The 27,017-nt window shown below is 39.2% G+C and overlaps 1 protein-coding gene across 4 annotated transcripts in view; it reads left to right on the forward strand.

Moving 5' to 3' along the window:
- BLMH (bleomycin hydrolase) overlaps positions 1 to 27,017 on the forward strand; it is a 43,311-nt gene that overhangs the window by 6,399 nt on the left and 9,895 nt on the right. For all 4 annotated transcript variants that reach the window (XM_060082254.1, XM_060082255.1, XM_060082256.1 and 1 more), the window contains exons 6-11: positions 879 to 971; positions 15,024 to 15,179; positions 16,301 to 16,459; positions 16,574 to 16,641; positions 18,444 to 18,561; positions 21,203 to 21,272. In XM_060082254.1, the coding sequence (XP_059938237.1) occupies positions 879 to 971; positions 15,024 to 15,179; positions 16,301 to 16,459; positions 16,574 to 16,641; positions 18,444 to 18,561; positions 21,203 to 21,272 (664 nt within the window). The remainder of the gene's footprint in view (positions 1 to 878; positions 972 to 15,023; positions 15,180 to 16,300; positions 16,460 to 16,573; positions 16,642 to 18,443; positions 18,562 to 21,202; positions 21,273 to 27,017) is intronic.

Below are 27,017 nucleotides of genomic sequence, written 5' to 3' on the forward strand. Positions count from 1 at the left end.
TTAACATTTGATGTAGTCACTGAACTGCTTTTTATTGCCTCAGTTGTCTTAATGAATCATTCTCTCTTCTCTACATAACCCATTTTCCCAAGGAGGATTGTGAATCCTACAGGGATGCTGCTCTGCCAGCCAGACATCTTTTTTAAGAACTGGGAGTTGCCAGAATCTGCTGTCTTGATCTATGAGGCTAAAATTGGATTTGTCATTCCTGGGAGAAAGACTGCATTTTAAAATAAACTGTAAATGTGTTTCCTCAATATTAGAAGTAGGTTATTTTCCACCCAGGAAACTGGGGAATATTATCCACAGGCTAAAAGGTCATTAATAGTATAGCATTGGATTCCATTTCAGGTGGGAGCAAGATTCTCTTTAGCACAGTGGTTAGGTTTATGACTCACCTTTATCTTTGGCATCTCTCAAAATTGAAAACAACAAAAATGAAAAGTATATTGGGGGTTGGCATAGCCATGGTCATAATGATTTTACAGAGAAGAAATGGACAACCAGTAAAATTGTAAATTAAAATCTATTAGAGTGACTTAGTGGCATAATCAGCTTGTCTCTTGCTTTTTCTGAGGGTGATGGCATTATGGAATTACATGTTTTCCCCATCCCCAGACATGTATCACAGAGGGTACCATCAGTTGCAGAGCAGGAGCAGTTCCATCTAGTATTGTTGGGGAATGATTCCTGTCTTTTCTCCTTATGGAGAGTGTTTTTAGCTCTGTGTTTAAGTGGACTGGTTGGGGAAAGATGGATTTGCTTTTATGAACTTTGCCTGGGGTCTTGGCTGAGTTATACTTCAAAATAGAGCTAGCACTGGTCTATTAGGCTCATTTGTAGTTGAATATGGGTAACTGAGTAAGTTTCTATCATAGATGAGAGAATTCTGTATACGACTAAGGAACCTGGTACACAGCGGCGCAACCAAAGGAGAAATCTCAGCCACACAGGATGCCATGATGGAGGAGGTAATAACAATTATTTGGATTTTTTGTGTCCCTTCTAAAGAACTCTCAGAATATGCCTATCTGTTACATTGATTGGGAAGCGTGGTCATTGTAGGTAATGTTGAATTGAATTGAAAATTACTTATTTTAGGGACTTCCCTGGTGGTCCAGTCCTGAGCTCCCAATGTGGGGGACCTGGGTTCAAGCCCTGGTCAGGGAACTAGATCCCAGATGCATGCCACAACTAAGTAGTCCGCATGCCACAACTAGATATTCTGCATGCCACCACTAAGACCTGGTGCAGCCAAAATAAATAAATAAATAAATATTAAAAAAAAAAAAAAAACAAGGGCTCCCCTGGTGGCACACTGGTTAAGAATCTGCCTGCCAATGCAGGGGACACGGGTTTGAGCCCTAGTCTGGGAAGATCCCACATGCCGCAGAGCAACTAAGCCTGTGTGCCACAACTACTGAGCCTGTGCTCTAGAGCCTGCGAGCCACAACTACTGAGCCTGCGTGCCACAACTACTGAAGCCTGCATGCCTAGAGCCCATGCTCCACAACAAGAGAAGCCACTGCGATGAGAAGCCCATGCACCGCAACAGAGAGTAGCCACCGCTCGCCCCAACTAGAGAAAGCTCGCGTGCAGCAACGAAGACCCAATGCAACCAAAAATAAATAAATAAAAAATAAAGTGTAGAATCTTTAAAAAATAAAAGGAAGAAAATTACTTATTTTAAAGCTGAAAAGGCTGAAGTATAAACTTTGCAGTTTAGTATGGGACTTGTACTCATATCTTCTATTTCCCAATTTATTATTCCATAATTCACTCTTATTCATTTCATAAATATTGAATACGTGCTATGAGTTTGCCACTGGGAATACGAAGATGAGAAAGACATGGTCTCTACTTTCAAGGAGCTCAATCTCTTGGTAAAAGAAACACATGAATAATTAAATCCTATGCTAGAGATGTGTTATAAAGAATTTGGTGGTCATAAAGGAGGGAGTGACTAATTCAGTGAACTGAAGGTTTCATGGGGAAGATATTGGAACCAGCTCTTGAAAGAGCAGTAAAGATGTACCAGATGGGTAACTGGGAAAACCATTCCAGACAACAGGAATTGCATGTACAGTAGCATGAACAAAGGTGGAATCTTCAGAGAACACGGTAGCTGAAACGTAACATTTTGTGAGTGTGTTTGGTAGTAAATTAAGGTAGAAAGGCAGAGCTGTGAGGGATCTTAGGTAGATGCCAGATCTTTTGGTTTTATTCTATAGGAATAAAGATGAGAAGCTATCGATGGTTATAACAGTTAAAATAATGTATGTGAAAACATTTTGGAAAACTTAAAAAGCATTAAACAAATATAAGGCAGTAATATTATCAAGGCAGTTAAAAATCTTTATTATTAAATACTATTCATAATCCAGATGAATATGTATAAAACTGTGAAATCACTTTGAGAAAAGTACAAACATTTCCCTTTTTCATCTAGTGGGCCCATTACTAGGAATCACTCAACTAACAGTACTTTCAAGACTGTTTGTATGGAGTTAAGATGGCCTAAATTTTTTCACTGCAGCGCACAACATTAATGCTTCACTCGTGTTTTCCTTTGAATTTTAGAGAGGCAGCATAGTGTAGTCGAGAGCATGGTCTCTGGAGTCAGGCTATCTAATCTCATTTAACAGCCATGTGACCTGAGACAGGTTCCTGAAGCTCTGAAGTCTCAGTTTGTTCAAGTGCAACACATCTAGCTTGATACAATATTCATTTCTTAAATATTATTCAGTGGATGAATACAGAGGTTTCATTTTGCTAGATACATTTAAATTATCTCATATTTACCTCTTTCTTTACTCCTTAAGTGTTCTTTGTTAAGAGAGGTATCTGACTGTAGTAGAAGAAAATAGGTTTTGGAGTAGGACATGGGTTTCAGTTCCGGCTCTATCACTTAACAGCTCTGTGATTTTGGATAAAATACTTAACCTGTCTGAAATTCCGTTTGGGGTTTAAAATATATTTCTCATTGGATTTTTGTGGGGATCAAATAAGGAATTAAGTATAAGAGTGTAAGGCGTAGTGCCTGGTACATAGCAGTGGTCCAATAAATGTTAGTTTTTTCTCTTTCTCCTTGGAATGATCTCTCCTGTTGAGGCCATATCTCCTGCATAATTTGCCTTTCTTTATGATTATAGTAAGATGGTGGGATGTAGTAAGGATGAAGTTTCTATAAAGAGTTATGGAAACCAGCTCAGATAACACTTATTGCAAATCACAAGCATTCTGTTGGCTTAAGATGTTTGCTTTAATGATCTTTTAAATGATATGTCTAAAATCCATGTTCTGACTCTGGGATTAGCTGATAAGAATTAGGGCAGGTTCACTTCCCTGGCGGTCCAGTGGTTAAGACTCTGCGCTTCTAGTGCAGGGGGCGCAGGTTCGATCCCTTGTTGGGGAACTAGGATCCCACGTGTGGTGTGGTGCGGCCAAAAGAAAAAACAAAAACAAATTAGGGCAGGTATATTTCACATATCTTTTCTCTCCTGTTCCTAACCTTGGAAAAATAGTACAACACCACCTTACCAAGTCCTGAGTATGGATGTTTTATAAATAGGGTTGTTTACTTAATGATTCTAGGTAAACTGTTGACTGTAGAATTCTGTGTGGTATAGGTCTTTAGATTTTTACAATCCCCTAGATAACTCTTTATTTAACCTGACTCTTATGTAATGAAGAGTCTAGCTGTGGTTCTATTTTATTTTATTTTATTTTTCTTTTTTGCGGTATGCGGGCCTCTCACTGTTGTGGCCTCTCCCGTTGCGGAGCACAGGCTCCAGACGCGCAGGCTCAGCGGCCATGGCTCACGGGCCCAGCCGCTCCGCGGCATGTGGGATCTTCCCGGACCGGGGCATGAACCCGTGTCCCCTGCATCGGCAGGCAGACTCTCAACCACTGCGCCACCAGGGAAGCCCTAGCTGTGGTTTTAAAGCCACAAATTAGTACGTATGTTTTGCCTAGTCTTGTAGGCACATCAAAATGATGACTTAACAGCCATGAAGCTCAGATAGCTTTGAATGTAATGTATTTATGCTAAAGGCATTCTTTCTAAGAGAAGAGAAAGGCAGGTTGTTTGTTGTGATGACAGACAAGGCAGATCTGGAACCGTGTAGTCACTTCTGTTGTAGTGTTTTCTTAGTGTGTCTACTCTCTTTTAGTCTCCAGATTCCCTTAGGATTATTAAGTGTATTCTCTACCAAAACTCTGTCTGTTAAAAAACAAAACATAGAACAAAGACCAGAAACAATATTTATCAGTGCCATAGGAAGAGACAGGGAGTCATTATGATTTACTCAGGAAATTCTATAGCAGTGGCTCTCAGCTTTTAAAAGCAATATATGGGGGCTTCCCTGGTGGTGCAGTGGTTGAGAGTCCACCTGCCGATGCAGGGGACGCGGGTTCGTGCCCCGGTCCAGGAAGATCCCACATGCTGCTGGGCCCGTGGAGTGGCTGGGCCCGTGAGCCATGGCCGCTGAGCCTGAGTGTCTGGAGCCTGTGCTCCGCAATGGGAGAGGCCACAACAGTGAGAGGCCTGCGTACCACAAAAACAAACAAACAAACAAAAATAATATATGGGCTTAGGCTTGCTTCAGACCTAAGGTCAAGGTCATTTTCTTTGAGATTAGGGCCTAGTTATCTTTCTTTCGGAGGTATACCCATTTATTTTATTTTTTCAACTGAACAATTAACTTCTTAGTTTGAAACATACAACATATTTGAATTACATTTGCTAATCATTCTACCGTGTTGCACATTAGAGACTTTTGAGTGTTATACCAGGAGCATGGATAATGCTTGTACTTTTAAACTTTATAAATATAAGAAATTACATACTAACACAAGGAAGGATGACATAGAAAGTCCTTGTGAGCCAAAGGTTAGCACTGCTAACACTCTGGTGCATTTTCTTCCATATTTTTTTCATTTAAGATCATATGAGAATAGCTTTAAAAAGGGATCCTATACACTGTTTTATAACTTGTTTTTTTCATTTTCTTTGTCTTTCTCTAAAGCCTATAGTTTCTTTTAATACAATTTTTAAAGGTTTCTTTCCATTTACAGTTATTACAAGATATTGGCTATATACCCCATGTTGTACAATGCATCCTTGAGCTTGTCTTACACCCATTAGTTTGTACCTCCCACTCCCCCCCACACACTGGTAACCACTTGTTTGTTCTCTGTATCTGTGAGTCTGTTTCTTTTTTGTTATATTCACTAGTTTGTTGTATCTTTTAGATTCCACATGTAAGTGATATCATACAGTATTTTTCTGTCTGACATTTCACTTAGCATAAATATCAAAAATAGAAGAAGATATACAGTGAGAAGTCTTCTCACCCTATTCTCCATCCTTCCAATTACCATGTACCCCCAAATTAGTTTTATTAGTTTTTGTTATTAGTTTTAGCTGTTAGTCATCCTTCCAGAGATTTCTTTTTTAAAAAACATAATAGAAATAGAATTTTTGAGTCAGGGAGAATATGCATTTGTAATTTTGATATATAATGCCAAATTAACCTCTTTGGAGGGTCTATCAATTTACGCTCTCATCAGCAATATCTGACAGAACCTGTTTCCCTTTAGATTTATCAAGGCAGTGCATTTATCAAACAATCGGATCCTTACCGATCTGATAAGGTACACAGTTGACAGGTAAACAGTCTGATAGATAAACTATCTCATTGTAGTTTTAATTTATATTTTCTTACTTTGAGTGGGGCTGAGCATCTTTTCTGTGAACTGTATATTCTTATCCTTTACTTGTTTTTTTTCTTGGTCTTTTATCAGTTTCTAGGTATTCCTTAAATGTTACAGAAATTAGCCCATTGTGATATGAGATGCAAAATTTTTTTCTTAGTTTGTTGCTTATCTGTGATATGCTTTTTTTTGCTATGCAGAATTTTTTACTTATATATAGTCAAATTTGAAGTTTTTTATGGTTTTTAATTAGAAAAGCTTTTCTCAAATTATAAAAGAATTCTTCCATTTTTCTTCTAGTACCTATAGAGTTTTGATTTTTGTGTTTGAATCTCTGATCCATTTAGAATTTATCCTGGCATAGGGTATGAGATATGGATCTGTTTTCCTCTCAAGGCTACCCAGTTGACCCACATCTTTTCAAATAGTCCATCCTCTCCCTACCCCTTAATTTGAGATGCCATCTATCATTTCTGAAGTCTCCAGGCATGCAATTCTGTTCGTTTAGTGTGTTTATTCATCTGCCAGTAATTCTGTATTTTAGTTACTGAAGCTATTTATAGTGTTTTAGTGTTTGTAGAGTTAGCCCCATCTCATTGTTCTCTTGTTTTCCTGGTGAATTTTGTTTTGGCATTTGTCGAATTGTGGCATCTACACCATTAAAAGCTTCTCAGGTGATTCTGGTTTAAGAGCCACTGCTGCTAAGATGTAACATTTTCTAATATGGTCTTCTCTTTTGGATTCTGGAAGAGGAAAGGAATTATTATTCTGATAGTCATAGAGGACATTTCTGACACTGAATAGGGGACTAACCTTTCCCTTGAGGTTCTTAAAGGAAATAGATTATATTCACAAATTGCATTTCCCTTTTGAAGTAAAGCTGCACTTCAGGAGATTTAGTTAAATTGTGAAACTGGAAGGAAGAGAGGTAGGAAAACCAGTTAGAAGCTGCAGCAGTCCAGGTGGTACTAATTTGGCCTGAACAAGAATAGTGAGGATAGAAATGGAAATGAGAGAAATGTGAGAGATCTCAGAGGAAAAATCCATAGCACTTGGCAACTTATCTGCCAAGGATTCATCATTACGAATAACTTTAAGGTTTTAAGCCTGGCAACTGGGAGAATGCTGCTGTGGGTCACACACGTCAGTAAGAGAAGCTCTTTTCAGAGGCCACCGTGAAGAGGAGAAATATTGACTTCAGAGTGCCTAGTCCCAAGGCACTGTCCAGTTGGAAATGGGTTTCAAGCATATGGAAATCATTCTAGATCATCTAGATCTAGAAAAGTGATAATGATGCTAGTACAGGTGGCTGAAACCTTGCGAATTATTGAAATTCCTGAGGGAGAATGGAAGGATAGAATAGGTCTGAGTAAAGAATTCTGGAAAGTAATCTGTTTCCCTAAAACTTCCATTTCTATAAAAGTGAGTGCCAGAGCTGTGTGATGTAGGTGCTGGTCATCAGTGTCAGATGCTGCAGACAGGCCAGAGACTCTGAGGACTGAGGAAAGGCTGCTGATTCCTGAGTAAGGGTGTGTGGAATGGAGAAGGGAAGGAGCTAGGTGGAGAGGAGTCAGACCATGGCACGGAGAGGCGGGGAGTTTCAAGAAGCTGGGCAGTGCAGAGGAGAGAAGTTGATACGCATTTATTCCATAAGTATTTATTGAGTACCTACTAAATATTAAGCATGTTCTAAGCACTGTGGGTACAGTGATGACTGAAACAGACCTGGTCCCTGCTCACATGGATTTTACATACTAGTGGAGGGAGACAGATGATACACAAGTAAATAAACAATCTGATGTGATATGTACTCTGAAGAACATAGAATGCAGTGATTGATAGGGTGGTTAAGAAAGGCCTTTCCAGGGAGTTCCCTGGCAGTCCAGTGTTAGGGCTTGGCTTTTACAGCTGTGGCCCTGGGGTTCAATCTCTGGTCAGGGAACTAAGATCCTGCAAGCCATGGCACAGCCAAAAAAATAAAAAGGCCTTTCTGAGGTCAAATATGAGCTGAGATATAAATAGCAGGAAGAATCCATCCATTCAGAGATCTGGACATAGAGCATAGCAGGCTGAGGAGACAGTGGGTGCAAAAGCCCTAAGACGGGAGGAAGCTTGGTATTTTTTTTTTTTGTTTTGTTTTGTTTTGTTTTGTTTTCCTTTTTGCGGTATGTGGGCCTCTCACTGTTGTGGCCTCTCCCGTTGCGGAGCACAGGCTCCGGATGCGCAGGCCCAGCGGCCATGGCTCACGGGCCCAGCCGCTCCGCGGCATATGGGATCCTCCCAGACCGGGGCACGAACCCGTATCCCCTGCATCGGCAGGCGGACTCTTAACCACTTGCGCCACCAGGGAGGCCCAAGCTTGGTATTTTTGAGGAACAGAAAGAAGGCAGTGTGACTCGAGCTTGGAAAGAGAGTGGGAATGGCTGGAATAGATCTCAGAGGAAATGAGAACCGGCTAATATAGCACCTGTGAGCCATGGTAAGGATATTGCATTTTATTCTAAGTGAGCTAGGCACTGGGGAATTTAAGCTGAGGAGTGACATGGTTTAATTTTTGTTTTAAAAATATGCCACTCTGGCTGTTTTGAGAATGGATGGTAAAACAGTGGGAGAGGAAGTAGGGAGACCAGTTAGGAGGCTCTTGTGGTTGTGTAGATGAGATATCCTAGTGGTTCCGACCAGATTGATGAGAGTGAGGATTAAGAGAAGTGAATACATTTGGGGGTGTATCTTGGAAGTGAAGCTGTCAGGACTTGCTGATGTGGAGGACAAGGAAGAGGGAAGAATTGGCGTGATGTATAGTGTCTGAAGTGGGAGGGGTTACAGGTAGGAAAGAGGGCTTTTCGGCAGTGATGAGGAAACCTGTGTGTGGTAAGGGATAGCAGATGCGAGTGAGAGAAGCAGTAATTGAAGAAGCAAGGTTTTGGAGGAGGGAAAGAATAAATGTGCTCTGAAGTAGTGCTTTCAAACTTTAATGTACAGTTGAATCCCCTGAGGATCTTGCTAAAGTGCAGATTGATTCAGTAGGTCTGGGTGGGACTGGAGAGTCTGAATTTCTAACTATTTCTTTGATTCAACCACCACTCTAGAAGTAGTCTCAAGATGATCATTTGATTCTTAGTTATCATCTGTATGACCTCATTTCTCTTAACATCACAGAAGGGCACATACCCTTTAAGTGTACCTTCTTATGTCTTTCCCTGCCTGAAAATATATTTGGTGCCCCCAGAAAGTATCTCCTTCTCTGCCTGCTTCTGCAGGCACAGGTAAGATTTTTTTTTTTTTTTTCTTTTTTGCGGTATGCGGGCCTCTCACTGTTGTGGCCTCTCCCGTTGCGGAGCACAGGCTCCGGACGCGCAGGCCCAGCGGCCATGGCTCACGGGCCCAGCCGCTCCGCGGCATATGGGATCCTCCCAGACCGGGGCACGAACCCGTATCCCCTGCATCGGCAGGCGGACTCTCAACCACTGCGCCACCAGGGAGGCCCCAAGATTTTTGTTTTTAAAACAGATCCTTGCCTTTCTTTCATTCCCCACCAGAAAGCAGTAGAGAGCTGTCTTCTCTCTCCTTTCTGTGCATTATCAGCAGTCACTAAGGTCTCTGCTCCTTCCCTCTTGTAACTGGTTCATTTACCCTTAGCACTGAACTTTCTTCAAAGTTCAGCTATATTCTTTGACCACTTTTGTGTCCTTGCGGTCATTCAACTCTGTGATCAATAGGTCATTTTACCTATGAGCCTAATTCTCCATCAGTGAAACTAAAAAGTCAGAGTAGGTGATTTCTTAATGGCACTGTAGCTTTGCGTTTTTATAACAATAGAAGTAAGTAATATTTCTACAGTGCTTTAGACTTTCCTAGGCAATACAGTATTGTAAATACAAATGAAGATTCTAATATTCTGTCACTTCTGCAGTGGTTCCAAGCACTGAAATCTTTTAGCTTTACCAATTTTGCTCCATTACAAGTAGCTTGGTTGTTACCATTGCACTACCTTCCCATTCTAACATTTCTAATTATTATGGTTTCCTCCATTCTGCGTCTGCCTGTAGCTGGCTTTCAACTCTCACACTTCTAAGTATTCATGACTGACTCTCAACTATTGCATCCTGCCTTCCTCCTCTCACTTGATGTCTGTCTCCCAGTTTAGCCATGGGTATAGGAATTGAATCCATCCCACATCATTTGTCTTTAAATTGGGGCCCACACATTCTTTCCCTATGTCCTGTATTTCATGCTTTCTGTGTCCTTTTTCTTTTTTCCATTCCCTTTCCTGGTTTTATTATTCACCAGTATTCAGTTCTGCATAATGACTTGTGTTCAGTGTCCAGCATCTATTTTTGTCCTGAATACCAAGTGCATCTTGTGAGAAGCAGGTGACACTCCCAAGTTGCCCACCAGAGAGCAGACTCAGATATCCAAAACTCAGTGCCAGCTTTATACTTTGGGAACCGGGAATATTATTTCAGAACAGCAGAGTCTCTTATCAAGAAATGTAGTATCAGGGACCCTGGAGACTATACTTTGGAGAGTTTTAAAAAATTAGAGCTTGTTTAACTATTGTTAGTTGACTGGGAGCCAAATATTCCTTCCAAAGTGTTATAAACTGACTTGAATCTGAATGGCTTTGGATAATTATAGTCATGGTAAACAAAGAAACATGTCTCAAATTACAGTTTTACTAAAATCCAAGAGAAAGAGATATCACCCTTATCCTCACTCATGCCTTATGTGTACCTCTGATAAAAATTCAGATTTATAAATCATATGCAGTAGGGCATAAGTATTTGTATTCCAAAAAGATTAATCATAGAATTCATTTAGATAACTAAAATGCAGGTTTCCTTTAATGCATTTTTGGGGAGAAGGAAGGAATGATTTAACACTTTTTACTTTAGATAGGGAGTCAAATGCATAATGAGGTATATGTAAATTGTAGTGTCAAACACTCATTTGTATTTAGAATGTGTTTAAAAGTAAACAGAAATTCACTTAGTTGTCTTAAATCTTCATTAGGCCTAGCCCTAGCCTCCTTTTTTTGGCCAGAGCCTAACTGAACTGGATAAACCACCCTTGGATGACTGAGAATTAATCAAGATGACCCCATATAAAATGTTCATACACATGTGACAACGTTTACTAGTTGAAAATACACACCATTTAAGTCTTTAAAACCTTCCTTATTTAAACATGTTCTGATTATATACTTTCATTGTCATTGTCTTTAGTTACCAGTGGCAGCGTCCTCATGATGAAAGGTGCCATTTGTGGCCTTGGTGCTGAGCAAATACAAAATGACTCTCTGGTCCTTATGAATCCCAAACAGAGCTCATTAATCCATGGCTAGATTAGCTCAATTACAGTTGCTAATGTGATGACCTGCTGCTGCTTTTCTGTACTAGAAACCAACCTGAGAATGATGCAACATTAAAAGAGAGGTGGGGCTTCCCTGGTGGTGCAGTGGTTGAGAGTCCGCCTGCCGATGCAGGGGACATGGGTTCGTGCCCCGGTCCGGGAAGATCCCACATGCCGCGGAGCGGCTGGGCTCGTGAGCCATGGCCGCTGAGCCTGCGCGTCCGGAGCCTGTGCTCCGCAATGGGAGAGGCCACAGCGGTGAGAGGCCCACGTACCGCAAAAAAAAAAAAAAGAGGTGGTTTAAGGAGCAGCTGTTTAGGCTCATAAAACACAAAGTAAATCCTAGTAAAGGAAGATTCTCTCTTGGGAAACAAAACATAAAATGAAAGGCAAACATAACTTCATCTGTAGGTTAATCTGTTTCTGTTAAGATGGTAGAGTCAGGCTCTGTCTTCCAAAATAACACATGAATTAAGAGTCTTTTTACCCTTAATTATAGGCCTAATGTCATAGGCAGGCCTATGTTTAGTTTTCTAGCTTTGGTTCAGAGAATAAGTTTGAGCCTTGGTATCAGGTTCCAGTCTGTCCCAAGGCTTTTTGAGGCCTAGAATGAATGCACTGGAGATGATGAAGAGAAATAAATACAATTTCAGTGGCTGATGATGACATATGGATACCGATTTAGAATTGGGGGATCTTGGACATGTGTTCCCTAAAGCCAGATAGGGACTGGGGTACCTACTGAATTTACCTAAAGGTCAGTCTGGAGAAGTCCTGGCTGCTCAAAACAACTACTAATGTACAGCTAAGGAGTATCAAAAACTAAGCTCCTTAAGTGGTCTTTCTGGCTGAAAGTGGTGGGGTTGGGCATATTAAGAAATCAGGCCATCATAGATCATTCTCTGGTGATTCTTTCTAGAGCAGAGGCAGGAGCCGACATTTCTGAAGGGAGTGGAGGGTAAAGTGAGGGAAGAGGGTGGGATCTGTCAGGTTAAGGACAGCAGAGTTCTCCAGAGTTGGGGTCCAAGGAGAGGAGGGGAAGGAAAGGTTTATTTCTTACAGGCTATAGCTTTGTTTTATTCTCTAAGCCTTCCCTTTTGTTCTGCTTTTAGGGTCTGCCCAGTTTGAACTAAATTTAAGTTTTACACCAGTCACTGGAGAAGAACTTTCAATTTAAGAAAACTGTTTTTAATGTGGGGATACGTCTAAGGTCTAGTTTCTGTCCCTGGTAGATTAAGTCTAGCAGGGGAGACAGAGAAACACAAATGACATTATGGAATCAAATGTTAATTTTTCTAGCTCACACTAATTTCTCCCTTCTCTGAATACTTCTGACAAAAATTTAATTAGTGAAAACTTTCTGGAAAAGGGTCATCCTGCACTGAGCTTTTTTTTTTTTTTTTTTTTTTTTTTTGGCTGTGCCACATGGCTTGCGGAGTCTTGTCCTCTGACCAGGGATTGAACTCGGGCCCTCGGCAGTGAAAGTGTGGAGTCTTAACCACTGAACCGCCAGGGAATTCCCTGCACTGAGTTTATAGCATGGGAGTAGGATTGGGTTTTGAGGAACAGAAGAGACAGTAAAGTTATGAAGGTGACAGCGAGCTGAGTGCATTGAGTGGACAGTAAGGAGAGACATAGACAGGCCTGACGGGTGAGCAGGCTTCATGATGGGAAACAAGGTTGGGTGAAGTTACAGAGAGCCTTTAAAATCCAACCATGTTCATCAGAGAAATGCAAGCTAAAACCACATTGGGGATACCATTACTTACCCACCAAAATGGCTAAAATTAAAAATACAGTGCCAGGCTTGGCAAGAATGTATTGTTAGAACTGGAACTTTCTTCCTTTGCTGGAGAGTATGGAAATTCCTTCAAGCCTCTGGAAAACCGTTTGGATAAAAATATTCTTAGCTGCTTTATAAATAACCCTACACTGAAAACAACTCAAATGTCCACCAACACAAGTGAATAAATTATAATATATTTACACAGCAATAAAGACAAATTAGTGATATCCACAACACCATGAATGAATCTTACAGGCATTATGTCAACAAAGGTTGCCATACACAACAGAGAATATGCTGTGTGATTCCATTTATATGAAATTAAAGAACAGGCAAAACTAATCAGTGGTTATATAAGTCAGAATGATGCTTACCTTGGGGAAGGTGTGGTTATTGATTAGAAGGGAGCTAGGGAACCTTTGGAACCCTGGAAATATTCTGTATATTGATTTGAATGGTGGTTACATGGGTGTATACCTATGTAAAAAATTGAACTGAGTTTTGTATGTAAGATTAGTGCACTTTGTATAACTGTTGAATGTATGTTATGCTGAAGTAAAAAAAAGAAGACAAATAGATCAGGTCATGGGGTTTAGATTTGTTATAGGAAAGCATTATTGAATCTTCAGCAAGGAAGTGACTTGAAGAAAGGGTGGTACTTCTGAAATTATTCATCCTGTGGTGGAGAGTGGAACAGTGTTCACATCAGTTATCATATCTAGGTCAGATATAGTGCTAGATGCTATAGGAGATACAAAATATCCATGACCTGGTCCTTATCCTTGAGAAGTTTATGACCTTTTGTAAGAGACAGGTTATAGGAAACCGAGAAAGTTACAGTAAACGACAAATGCTTAATTCATGGTGTTATAGAAATAGTGCTGAGGTCAGACCTGGGTTCAAATCCTAATTTTGTGATTTATTGGCTTTAGGACCTCAGTCAAGCTAATTATTTCCCTGAGCCTTGGTTTCCTTATCTGTAAAATGTGAATAATACCTACCTTTTTTTTTGAGAGGATTGAGAGATATGATATTTAAAGATTGTAGTACAGCACAGAAAACAGTCAATAAATGTTCCCTTTTTTGTTTTAAAACCTGTACCAATGGAGCAAAACTTTTTTGGGGGGGGGACAGTGTGCGACGTCAGTTTAGACCATGGTTCTGCCAGTTACTAGCTATGTGATCTTAAGTAGGTTACTTAGTTTCTTTGAGTTTCTATCTCTTTTGGGGGAAGAAACGAAAAAGGAGGGGAAATTATGCCTTGAGAGAGTTCTGTGAGAATTAAGTTAACCTAGCAGATATATAGTATCTAGCACAAAATAGTCACACTTAATAAATACAGGATCCGTTTCTTTTGACTGTATTGGAGTATATCAATACAAATGTATGGAGCAAATAATACAGGTAATAAAATTGGATTAGGGTGGTGCCTGGGGTGGAGAAAGAAGAAGCGGATCATAGTGTGTATTTTTTAAAAGATAAAGCAAATTTGATACAGAAGAGGAAGGAATGTCTCTATACTTCTATTTTTGTCTTTCTATAAGATGAAAATAATATAAAATATTGAAATATCCTTGGATTGTAATAATGCTAATTGAAGGTTTTATGACATCATTGGATAGTATGTTTAGATCTCACAACCCAAAAACTCATACCTTACTACTAAATTTAGTCTTGTTCTAATAATAATTTTAATAGACATTGTCATCTAAGCTCCACCAAAAAGTTAATGACTTTTCTGTGAGTAGAGACCCCTGTCACAATCAAAGCAAAACCTAGAAACATAAAAGGAAGGAAATCCATTTATAAAATGTATGTAATTGTTTGTCACTTGAAATATAATCAGCAGAACAGCAACCCAGGTCTTGTGTATCAGTGGTGAGTGACTTCTTGGCTAGGGAAGTTTAACTTGCAGGGCAAATACTAAGCACTAAATATTAACATTTCAGAATTGTATTGTTCACAGTGTTTATTTAAGAACTCAGAAGTTAGCTGATATCAAATCCTGGACATCAACCTTCCAATTTTTGGAGCAATATTAGATTTCCTGTGAAATTTCTGGCTTGAATTTAGCCACTGATTTCTTGTGTTTCCCAAGCTAGAAGAAAATGAAGAGGTAAAAAATACTGCTTCCCCCTAGCCATCACTCATCTGTCCTCCTTTTTTCCAGATATTCAGAGTGGTGTGCATCTGTTTGGGTAATCCACCAGAGACGTTTACCTGGGAGTATCGAGACAAAGATAAAAACTATCAGAAGATTGGCCCCATAACACCCTTGAAGTTTTACAAGGAACATGTCAAGCCACTCTTCAATATGGAAGATAAGGTTGGAGACTGGCACTGGCAGCCACTGGCTGTTTACTTTCTCTTTTTTTTTCTTTTTTTTTCGTGCACGCGGGCCCCTCACCGCCGCGGCCCCCCACCTGCCATGGAGCACAGGCTCCGGACGTGCAGGCCCAGTGGCCATGGCCCACGGGCCCAGCCGCTCCACGGCACGCGGGATCCCCCCGGACCGGGGCACGAACCCGTGTCCCCTGCATCGGCAGCATCGGCAGGCGGACTCCCAACCACTGTGCCACCAGGGAAGCCCTGGCTGTTTACTTTCAAATGCCTGTTGACTACAAGAAAGAATACACGATTCCTGGGTTACCATGCATGGTCGTCAAACTAGACACTAAACAAAATCTTTCCTCCTTCCTCTGAGGCATTTTATGTACCAATTCAGTTGATCATATTAGGATCCCCAGTGCTCCTCATCAGAGACTTTTCTGACTATGAGCCAGCAGTCAGTTTAATTCTCATAAGCTCCCCTGATTTGGGCCCTGAGTCATTCTCAGGTGCGAAGACAATAAAAGTATATTGGGAGTTTCTTACCATGGGTTCAGAGCATCACTCTACTGTGGGCCCCTCTCGGGACTCTCTTGCGGAAAGGAGCAGTGTCCCATCCTAGTTTTTCCTGCTCACTTCAGGGCTTCTCCACCTGCCTAGCAAGATGACTAGAGCCTTCTTCTTTGGCATCTTGACTGTCTTAAAAGCACATGGCGTTGTTATTATGATTGGAGTCCCAACTCAGTTGTGGTACTGCCAGATGTTGAGCCTTTCTGGTAACTTGAGAGCGGAGGTTTTGTAGTGATGGACTCGTGAATTGCCAACTTGCCTTACTCAGTGCACACAGTTCTGCAGAATTAGTTTTGGGGTGATTCCTGCCAGTAGGAAATACAGGTTGTTGCAACTCCCAAATATGTCCCTTATACTAATTAGAATATACAGGGACCTCTCTCACATGACCTTGCCACCTTTTGTTTCTCATTTAACAATGTGTAATGCTTGTTCTTGTAGGCAGAGGCGCTAAGCTTGATACAAATATATGAACTTAAAGGAGAGGTCTGTATCTTGCTTGACACTCCTGGTTTTATGCTCTAATCAACATGTTCTTGATCTCAATAGATTTGTTTAGTGAATGACCCTCGGCCCCACCACAAGTACAGCAAACTTTACACGGTGGACTACTTAAGCAACATGGTTGGAGGGAGGAAAACTCTATATAACAACCAGCCCATTGACTTATTGAAAAAGATGGTTGCTGCCTCCATCAAAGATGGAGAGGTTGGTATTGTTTCTTTGTCTTCTGCATAGGCGTTAAAACCCTTCTTCCAACTTCTTTGGTGTAATAGGAAGAACTTATGTTGACTTCTTTCTTCTTCTTTCCTCTATTTCTAGGCTGTATGGTTTGGCTGTGATGTTGGAAAACACTTCAATGGCAAGTTGGGCCTCAGTGACATGAATGTGTGAGTGCAAGAAATTTAAAATAGAAAATCATTTGTGGGTTGTGACTGTTGGAGTGCACTCTTGGTATGAAGTGACTCAGCTCAGGTTCACTCAAAGATTAAGATTGGCCTGAGGGTGGGTCTATTTCTTTCTATTTTGTAGAGTTTGAGGATTCATAGCAGAAACTCCACATATTTATATGCTGTAACCTGGGAAGTCAAGATCATACTTCATATCTGAGTTGAAATTGTTGGACGTTCCTAAAAAGTCATCCTACATGAGAAAGACACTTAAAAAAATTTTTTTTGATTTAAAAAGAATAACACTCAAAGTAATATTGTAAAAGACATAATAATGTGATGCCAAGTATTTGATACCAAGTATTTATCAAAGATAACACATACTTTTTGTCTTTATTTTTGTACAATAATTACTTTTTAAAAGACAACTTAAGGGACTTCCATGGGTGGTCCAGTGGCTAAGGCTCCACGTTCCCAATACAGGGGACCCGGGTTCAATCCCTGGTCAGAGAACTATATCCCACATGCTGCAGCTAAGAGTTCACATGATGCAACTAAAAGATCCCACATGCTGCAACTAAAGATCCTACATGCGGCAATGAAGATCCTGTGTGCCGCAACTAAGACCCGGTGCAGCCAAATAAATAATTTTTTTTTTAAAAAAAGGCAGCTTAAAAGTTGGATTACTGGGACTTCCCTAGTGGCACAGTGGTTAAGAATCTGCCTGCCAATGCCAGGGACACAGGTTCGATCCCTGGTCCGGGAAGATCCCACATGCCACAGAGCAACTAAGCCCGTGCGCCACAACTGCCGAAGTCCACGTGCCTAGAGCCCGTGCTCCGCAACAAGAGAAGCCACTGCAATGAAAAGCCCACGCACCACAACGAAGAGTAGCCCCCAGCTTGCCACAACTAAAGAAAGCCTGCACGCAGCAATGAAAACCCAACGCAGCCAAAAAAAAAAAAAAAAAAAAAAGAAAGTTGGATTACAAAAGGTTATAAAAATAATAGTAATTGATTACTGTGTAAATCTGCTTAGTGCATTTGGGGATATAACGAAAGGTTTTCCAGATCTCTTGTTTGCTATTTGAGCCTTCTTAACTACTTCTATTGCTTTGATACCTTATGTATTTTGTCTTTATGACAACTAGGACTAATATGCATACATACTTTAAAGCATTCCTCCTGGTTGTTTATGACAATGAAGATTGATTTGTGAACTGAATCATTCAAATTCCTTGACTGTTAAAATATATCACTTTAGTGTTACTTGTAAGTAATTATTGCTTGTAGGAAATTGAGTAAATATCTTGACAGTTAACAACAGGAGAAAGGAAATCTGCTAAAAGAGAGAATTCATGAGGTTTTTTTAAACTTTGAAAATATTCTCCAATATTTTGACACTATTTATTTAAATTTCACAGTTAGCAGTGGTCTAAATGAATTCAGAAACTGAGTGCTTCTGCCGGCTCAAAAGAGACCATTTTTGAAAGAAATTACTTCAGAAACTTTTAAGTTTTCTTGCCAAAATGACAATGCAAGCTTATCTTGTCAACTTTTTGATTTGGGGAATTTATGTTTAATAACTTTGTATTTTTCTGAGTACTCTTGCGACACAGAGAGAATGGAATCCCATTGAGAGACTAAATTTTGCATGTACCACGTTCTCTAAAGAGCTACAGCCCAGATATATCTGGAGCTGCAAAGCCCCTTCAGGTTCTTCTATGATCCTTTTACAACCAGAAGCCAATTATCCCCCATGACTGTACTCTGTATATTCTGTGCTATTGTTCTCTTTTACAGCTATGACCATGAGTTAGTGTTTGGTGTCTCCATGAAGAACATGAATAAAGCTGAGAGGCTGACTTTTGGTGAGTCACTTATGACCCACGCCATGACCTTCACTGCCGTCTCAGAAAAGGTATGACCCTCAGCGTGCCCACTCCAGTGTTTGCATAGATGGATCTACATGCTCCTGCAGACCGTTTATTCCAGCAGAGCTTCTTCATAGTGTATATGATTTCTTTTAAAAGTTAGCAAGACATTGTACCTGCCTCACTTGGGGTTTGGCTGGATGCTCAGAAGTAATAAAAATAGAAACTTTCCATGAGGAGCAGAATTTGTGTCAGCAGGGAGTAAGGAAGTAACTGCTTTTCTGTAACTTTGGAAATTCTTGGTGTGAAAAGAGGTCAGCAAGGGAACTTGGGAGAGGATAACTTCAGTTTAATCAAGAATTAAAATGTGCCCTGAAAGTGTTCATATCTTGATGACTTATGTTCAGACTCACCATCCTTTCATTTGTCATTCAGATTCTTCTGCAGTAAAATGTCAATAACAGTAATTTGTAGACTCCATGCCCATTACTGGATTTATGCAGAGCTTCAGGAAATTGGATGTAAAAAGTATGTTGAATTTCCTATGAAATACTCTGACTAATAATATCACTGTTTCTAAGACACAGTGTTGGAAACAACAACTGCAGTTTTATTTCACAAATAAGCCTCCCCATTTCTAAGCTGTAGAATAGATATTTACTCCTGTGCTCAGGGATCATAAAGAAGAGAAGACTTCAAAATACTTTAGTTCTTTACCACTGCAAGCAAAAGTGTTCTTTTCCTAGCCTAATTGGAAAGAAAGTCACAGAATAACTACCTTGACCTTAGAAACAAAATATTAGAAGGAACTTCTCATAAAATACTGTAAATAATGAAATAAAATGCTATAGTAAATAAACTAGAATAAAATACTACTAAAATACTTAGAATAAAATATTAAGTTGTTCATATTTATGTTTGGACCCCCTATATTGTAAAATTCAGTGGATTTATAACTAAAGCTCCTTAAAGTTAAACTTTTAAACTATTCAGAGGATTATTAAAAAGGAAAACAAACTAAAAACCTTGTAATTTCCAAGAGAGTTTTGGGTTTTATCATTTTCCATCTCTATTATAGAGTATTCCTGTTTTTCAGAAATAAAATCATACATACTCCATGTCATTTTCTCTGGAACTTCCATTCTTTCATTGGCATGGTTTATTAATATGCTTTTGTTTCCCCTCTGGGAAATGGAGCTACATTACCTGTAAATATTATAAAGCAGAATCGATACTATCATAACTGGAATTTTATATTGAGATTTTTCTCTTCCTTCTACTTTGAGTTTTTGACCACTACAAAACTAGTTTGCACTGCATTTGAATGATAATGCAGAGATAAATGCTAGTAAGTATTCTGGGATATTCTTTCTTGTTTCTGGTTTCTTGGAATCCCTCTGAGGGAGGTCCAGATATTATTCTATATTTGTAGATGACATGGCTTGATCTAGGTCATGCAGGAATTCATTGGCAAAGGAAAGAAGAAACATTTTCAAACTTACTATAATAAATGACTTTAGGTGATATAGATTCTAACAGTTATATTTAAAAGGAAAGTAAAGATGGACTATAATGCAGGGAATAGAAAACCAAAACATTTAATAAGCTAGCCCCAGAATGTATAGTTTATTGATGTGGTTTTAAAGGTACCTGGGGCTAAGATTAAGGGGTAGGTAGTACAGATAAGGGTGTTTGAAACTTGTGAGTTTGATTGTTGGCTATTTCTGAGACTGAAAATTACTGAGATTCAAGAAAACTGTCAGGAGTAAAATCAAATCCCATGTAGATGGGACTCGTGCAGTTTTATGCAGGTGGGAGTTGACAGATTAAATCATTAGGAGATAATTCAGGAGCCAGCTCTCTTCTCATGCTACCGAGATTTAAGTTGTTTTGACATCGGCTAATGCCCTGGGTAAACATGAGAGAGAACAGTCTTTTCCCAAGTGCAGGCTTCTTATCCCTCTCTGTTTCACTGTAATAAAGACTATAAATGAAAGTTATCATGATGAGTATCGTTGTCCCTTTAAGAAGATGAAAATTGAGCTTATTTTATTAATGAAGATAGAAGGAACGGAACTGCCTGGGTTTTGTTTTATGAAAATAGTGTTTGGTTTGCCATTCAGTCTCTATTGTATTAAATTCAATATTTGTGTAACTGAATCAATAAAAGAACACATTGGTGAGTGTCATTACTCAGTTCCCCTAAGAAAGAAAAGTAGGCTGTATTGATGAGAATGTGTTTGTTTTCTTTTTTAAACTCTTGACCAGGTCTTAGAATCATTTCTAAAATAAATACAGTGGGATACTTCTGCAAAGAATGCTGATTAATTAAAAGCAAGGGTCTCTGGCTTCAGATGGTGTTCACTGCTTTCAGTAATTTAATATTTTGTTTTTCTTAGCCAAGAGGTATTTTATTGTGCTTACTTTCTGTATACAATAGGATATAAAGAAAATAGTATTTATCGCTTTGCTGGGTTTATTGCATTTTCACCCCAAGAGATTCAAACTCCACTGCTATTCGAGTATCCCTTTGGTTATAGTGGAAGATATACGACCCTGGTCATGTATATCATTGCTGTATAGAGAAGGCTCTTTCTTCTGAGTGGCTGAATAAGAGCTAAAATTACATGACACCTCATCAGGACGGATCTACTTTCAGACTACACACTGTCATCCACTCTTTTGCAGGATGATCAGGAGGGTGCTTTCATGAAATGGAGAGTGGAAAATTCGTGGGGTGAAGACCATGGCCACAAAGGTAAGCTTAATCTGGTAAAATACTAACTCAGAGTGCCTAGGTCGGCTCTACTCTCTGCCTCCTAATGTGAAGAAAAAGCTGCCCTAGTGTGGATCATTTTTATTTTTCAGTAATTGGTCCCATTAGCTAGATTATTAGCTAGACTATTCTGGAGAAAAATCTGAGGATCTAGTGTGCTCCCAGGATCCCTATGACCAACGTGGTAGGCCTGAACTCCCTGGTTGGCTCTGAGATCAGTATGTGCTGGCATTTGTTCCAAACCGTGCTGACCCTAGTAGACCTTTGTACCAGAATCACTTGGCCAGTAAGAAGTTTGAGTGCCCTTTGCCAGGACACTTGCTGTATGGAGTTAGGTGCATTTTCATTTACTGCACTAACTCTAGAAAATCAGAAGCTTTCTAGTGGGAGAATGGGATTGGCAAGAAACTTTAGGCATGTATTGGAGACTCATGAGAAGTTGTGAAGTCTAAAGAGGGAAAGAATGCCGTGGTTACCATTTAGACGGTTTTATTCTGACAAAACGCAGGCAGAAGTCATAAGTAAATTATAGTAATTAGGCTTAAAGAAAAACCACAAGTAATATATGAATTGTAGAAAAATAAAAACTACAGATAAGCCAAAAGAGGGGAAAAAAGTCTCTAATAATCCTGCTACCCAGCAATCACCATTGATTAACTGTTTAGGGTATATTCTTGCAAATCTTAGAGACCATATTTCTTAAGACTATTTTTCATAGTAGATTCAGTAGATAAAAGCCTTTTAAGGTGTTGTTATGCTTTAATTTGTAGAGTTTCAAACCAAAAAGTGGCAACTACCAGAGAATATTATGCATGTCAGCATGTATTTGCCTGTGTGTTATGTGCTGGTCACATCTTGTAGCAGCTGTTTCCCAGAGTCCATACTTCTTACTTTTAGCCAGTGGATTCTGGCTAGGAAGGATACATTAACCACAGCGCTCTAGACTAGTTAGAAGACTGGAAGGAAATAGGTAGGGAATCCAGTGAGATTACCCAGACACTTGGAATCAGACTTAAGCTATCTCACCCAAACAGCAATCAGCCAGAAATTTTCTTTAAAAAAAGTAAAACAAAGTGAAAGAAAAAAAAAATAGTGATCTCAGCAACTCTTTACCTGTTGCTTCCCTCTTTGTTTAAGTGATTTTCCAGCTAAGTTCTTTAGAGCTCTAAGATTTCCACAGGTAAAAGGTGGAGGTTTGGAAGTGAGCAGGTGGGGCTTCAGTTGTTTATATTTGAAAACTACTGTCTTAGAAGAGCCTTGACAAGACTTGAGTATGCTGCGATTGAGTGGCACAGGCTAGTAGGTGATGCCAACACCTAGAGGCCATTTAATCTGTCATTCCAAGTCTTTTCATCTCCCCATGAAATGCTCATTGGTGGATTTTGGCTAACTATCCCTGGAATCTGCTGTGAAACTCAGCAGCTCAGTGATTATATGTAAACGAATATCAGCGCTATTGGTGCGTATCTGTTCATCATCAGGTAGTTGCATGTCCCCCATCTGTGATTTCTGTTATTGTTCTGCGATGATGGGGCACTTGCTAAATTAACTATTATGAATTAAAGTGCAACATATTTTTTAATTGGTGATTTCTTATAAGATAAATTCATTTTAAGACACAAAAACATTGGGATCAGGTAGAGGTGGGTGTAAGGAAACTAGCAAAAAGATTAAAAACAAACAACTCAGAATTCAGTTATATCCGTTGATGATGGTTAAGAAGTGGATACAAAGGAAAAGCTTGTCTTGAATTGGAAGGATTTGGTGTTTGTAACATTTTAAAACATAAGCTATTGTTTCAGATGAAACTCTGTAGCTTCTGTTTCATTTTTGGTCTCATTTGGTCCCTGTAAATGGTTTGTCATTATAAAGATTAGTGTCTAGGAAAAGGACTAAAGTTATGGTTTGTTTGTTTCAAAGGTTATAGCTTATGGTTTGTTTCAAAGGTTATAGCTTATTGCACTATAAAACATTAACCAGTTTTGCTTCCAACCCAGAAGTCTAACATTTAATTATTTACATAATTATATGAATTTTATAATTTATATTATAAAGCACACCTAATTATATCACACACACATTTTCAAATGTCCTTTGGCTCTTTGAACTGATTGTGTTATCTTACTGGTTCACTCTTGTAGTGAGTTGAATAAAATCTTTAACACGTGTTCATTTTATATTTGCATTATATCACCATTTTACTTCTTAAAATTTACTTTAATGACAATGAAACTCCCTTCTTAGTTTTTTGGGTTTTTTTTTTAACATCTTTATTGGAGTATAATTGCTTTACAATGGTGTGTTAGTTTCTGCTTTATAACAAAGTGAATCAGCTATGCATATATATATATCCCCATATCTCCTCCCTCTTGTGTCTCCCTCCCACCCTCCCTATCCCACCCCTCTAGGTGGTCACAGAGCCCTGAGCTGATCTCCCTGTGCTATGTGGCTGCTTCCCACTAGCTATCTGTTTTACATTTGGTAGTGTATATATGTCCATGCCACTCTCTCACTTCCTCCCAAGAACTGGGGTCTTGATCCCTGTGGTCTGCCTGTAATCCTTCCTAGTGAAACCTGCAGCTGTCTAGTTAAGACTAAACTAACTTTTTTGTTGTTCTTGAATAACTGAAATGCCTGAGATTATACAGAGTAAAGCATTTCCGTAGAGAGCCAAAAGATAAATTGAACTGAGTGGGGGTAGTGAATAGTTCATTCAAAGCCAAAATAAATTATTCTCATGTGTTTCTTGGTAATGTTCTTTCTGACTTAACAGGAAGGAAGGAAAGAAAACATGATCTAATTTAATTGGCACACTTGGCCTGACCTTAGGAGAATACGTAGTATGTTATTATGCTGGTGATGTGTGTTTACCCCAGCAGGGCCCTCCCTTCTGTCATCCTGGTGGGCATTGGCTGCCATGGCTGAGACAGAACCTCTTTGATGCTCTTTCAGGAGACAGGACAACCTTGAACAGCATTGCTAGGATTTTGTTTCTGTAGATAACATCGTTAACAGTTTGTTACTGTTCTCTATGGGGTTTCTGCTTGTTAAGATTGATGGTTTCTCAAAAAGCGATGTTGATAATACTACAAGCTGGAGGTGAACAGAGCAGAGATACCTGGGCAGGCTGCCTTTTCCTTCTGCCCAGTTCTGGCTTTGGCCTTTCCCATTGGTCATGAGACTACTAATTAAATCAGATAACCTGCAAAAAAAAAAAAAAAAAAAAAAAAAAAAAAAAAAAAAAAAAAATCAGATAACCTGACTGTTTCCCAAAGGGGACAAATATTACCTCTGACCACTAGACACATAAAGGGAGAAATTAATTCTTATCTTATTGAAGCCATTGGTTTACTTCATATTGGCGAAGTATTCTAATATTCTAGAATTCTAGTGTTCTTAGTCAGATGGACTGAAAATTGGATACATATCTAAGATGGTGTACAACCAACGTGGCTTTCTTTTTTCCCCCACTTCTTGGAGTACTTGACTGTGTTTATGGATCATATTAGAAATGGATTTCATAGTTAAATGAGGGAACAGACCTTGGGACTTGTTACATTGTCTTTCATTTTGAAAAGTTGATAGGCTTGTTAGAATCAAGTAGTTTGTAAAATGTTTAAAAATTTAAAATAGGGGTGATAACCTTTGGTGCTTCTTACTCTTAGTCAGAAATTCATCTGAGAAGAGCATAATCTTTAAGCCAAAGTGACCTACAGGTCATCTCACTAAAAAGTGGTAGAGCCAGAATTATAATTCAGTCTGACATTAGAGCCTGTTTTCTTAACCACTAACTGTGCTTCCTCCAAGCTTCTCTGTTCTACTAACATCTAGTCTGCTCATGGACATACCAGATCAATTTATGATCTTGGTGACCAGAAACTAGTGGCTACGGGGACATAAAACTTGTATAAAGTATCTGGAGACGAGTAAATGTCTGCTGTCAGGAGAAAGGGCTCTTAGAGCACCGTTTATGTCTGGGAATCTGAACAAGGAGGGGAGGATGGAGCATCTTGTGAGTGGTTTGTGTCCAGAGTTAGCACATCGTGAGTTAGGCAAGTGAAAAACTGTATGTAACCACCAAAAATTTCCCAGGATTATTTTGTCCATGCTGCTTTATAACATGGTTCTTTGTTTTTGTTTCTGTTTTTTTTTTTAATTTTTATCATGGACAATTTCAAGCATATATAAACAGAATAGTATTAAGAAGTCCCCATGTGCCCATAACCCAGCTTCAATAGTTATCAACATTCTGCCATGCATATAACAAAAGTGTTGATACTCAATAAATTAAATTCTTGGATGGTCTCCCTAATGAACCAGTCTTATTATGGAACTTCTTCTTATGATTGGTTCACTTAGTCATGAGATGATATTCCAGTTCTAAAGTCTGATACATTAGAGCTCTGAAGGTAGAATTATCATAACGTAGTTCTTAATGCTTGTAGTCTAGTTTCTTAATATGATGAATAATACAACTTTTTAGTAAGGTTAGGAGGAATATTATTTTCTAACTCTGCAATGGTCATTGAAGGAAAATCTTTGTCTTTTAAAAATTTGTTTCTCTACATTTTCATTTTGAACCAAGATTAGTTTTCATTTTTCAGATTGCTTTTGTGCCTTTCAACTTCAACTTTGAAGTTGTTGTTGTTTTTTTTTGCGGTGTGTGGGCCTCTCACTGTTGTGACCTCTCCTGTTGCGGAGCACAAGCTCTGGACGCGCAGGCTCAGCGGCCATGGCTCACAGGTCTAGCCGCTCCGCAGCATGTGGGATCCTCCCGGACCGGGGCATGAACCCGTGTCCCCTGCATCGGCAGGCGGACTCTCAACCACTGCACCACCAGGGAAGCCCTTGAAGTTGTTTTTAACTCACATTCTTCATCTTTCCTTACAAATAAGCCTTTCTGTTCCTGATTTCATTTTAGTAAAATTTCCAGACTTCCTCATAAAAGGGAGTCTCTTGATGATTTCAGTTAAAGAGGCTTTGGCACGTTAGAGATTAATCTGGAAAGAAATTTATGTGGCTGATTCACATTACATCTGGACTTCTGCTGCTTTCTAAAAACCGAAAGTATGGCCTTTAAATTGCCTCACCATGTGATTTTGGGAACAGTATGTCCAAAGCTAGGCACAAAATTCATCCTATCCTTCATATAACGTTATATGGTGGAACCAAGAGAGACAGTTACTACTTTCTTGATTATAGATCCTGGGCAGTCATTTGTCTCCTTATGGTTTCACATTTCTCTATCAGTAACACGGATAATGACTATTTCCTTGTGAGGCCCTATAGTTTATATGTAGCCATCAAACTGTATACTGTTATATAACTCTAAAAAGTTCAATGAATATTCCATATTTCTGTCAGAGGTACTCAGGACATAGAGTTCATAACATCTTGCTTCATAAGAATTCAACATTTGCTAATGTATTTGTATTTTTTTTCCTCACAGCATCATGTAGAGTAACTCAGGATATGAACACCCATGTTTGATGTGAAAAAATGAAAACATGCTGAGAGGTTTTGACTTGTTCAGGTTGCCCAGTGTCAGAGAGAGAATTGGAATTCAGATTTCTTAATGTGACACAGGCAGCTTCCCTAAAAATGTATATTACCTATGAAAGATAACCAGTTATTTGCAGATCAGTTTGAGATTCAGTGGATCTCTAGCACAGATAATATAAATTATAGACAATATTGAGCTGGATTTGCAGAAATAAGAGAAAATTA

This window comes from Mesoplodon densirostris, chromosome 18 (assembly GCF_025265405.1).
Source record: "Mesoplodon densirostris isolate mMesDen1 chromosome 18, mMesDen1 primary haplotype, whole genome shotgun sequence".
Taxonomy (NCBI): Eukaryota; Metazoa; Chordata; class Mammalia; order Artiodactyla; family Ziphiidae; genus Mesoplodon; species Mesoplodon densirostris.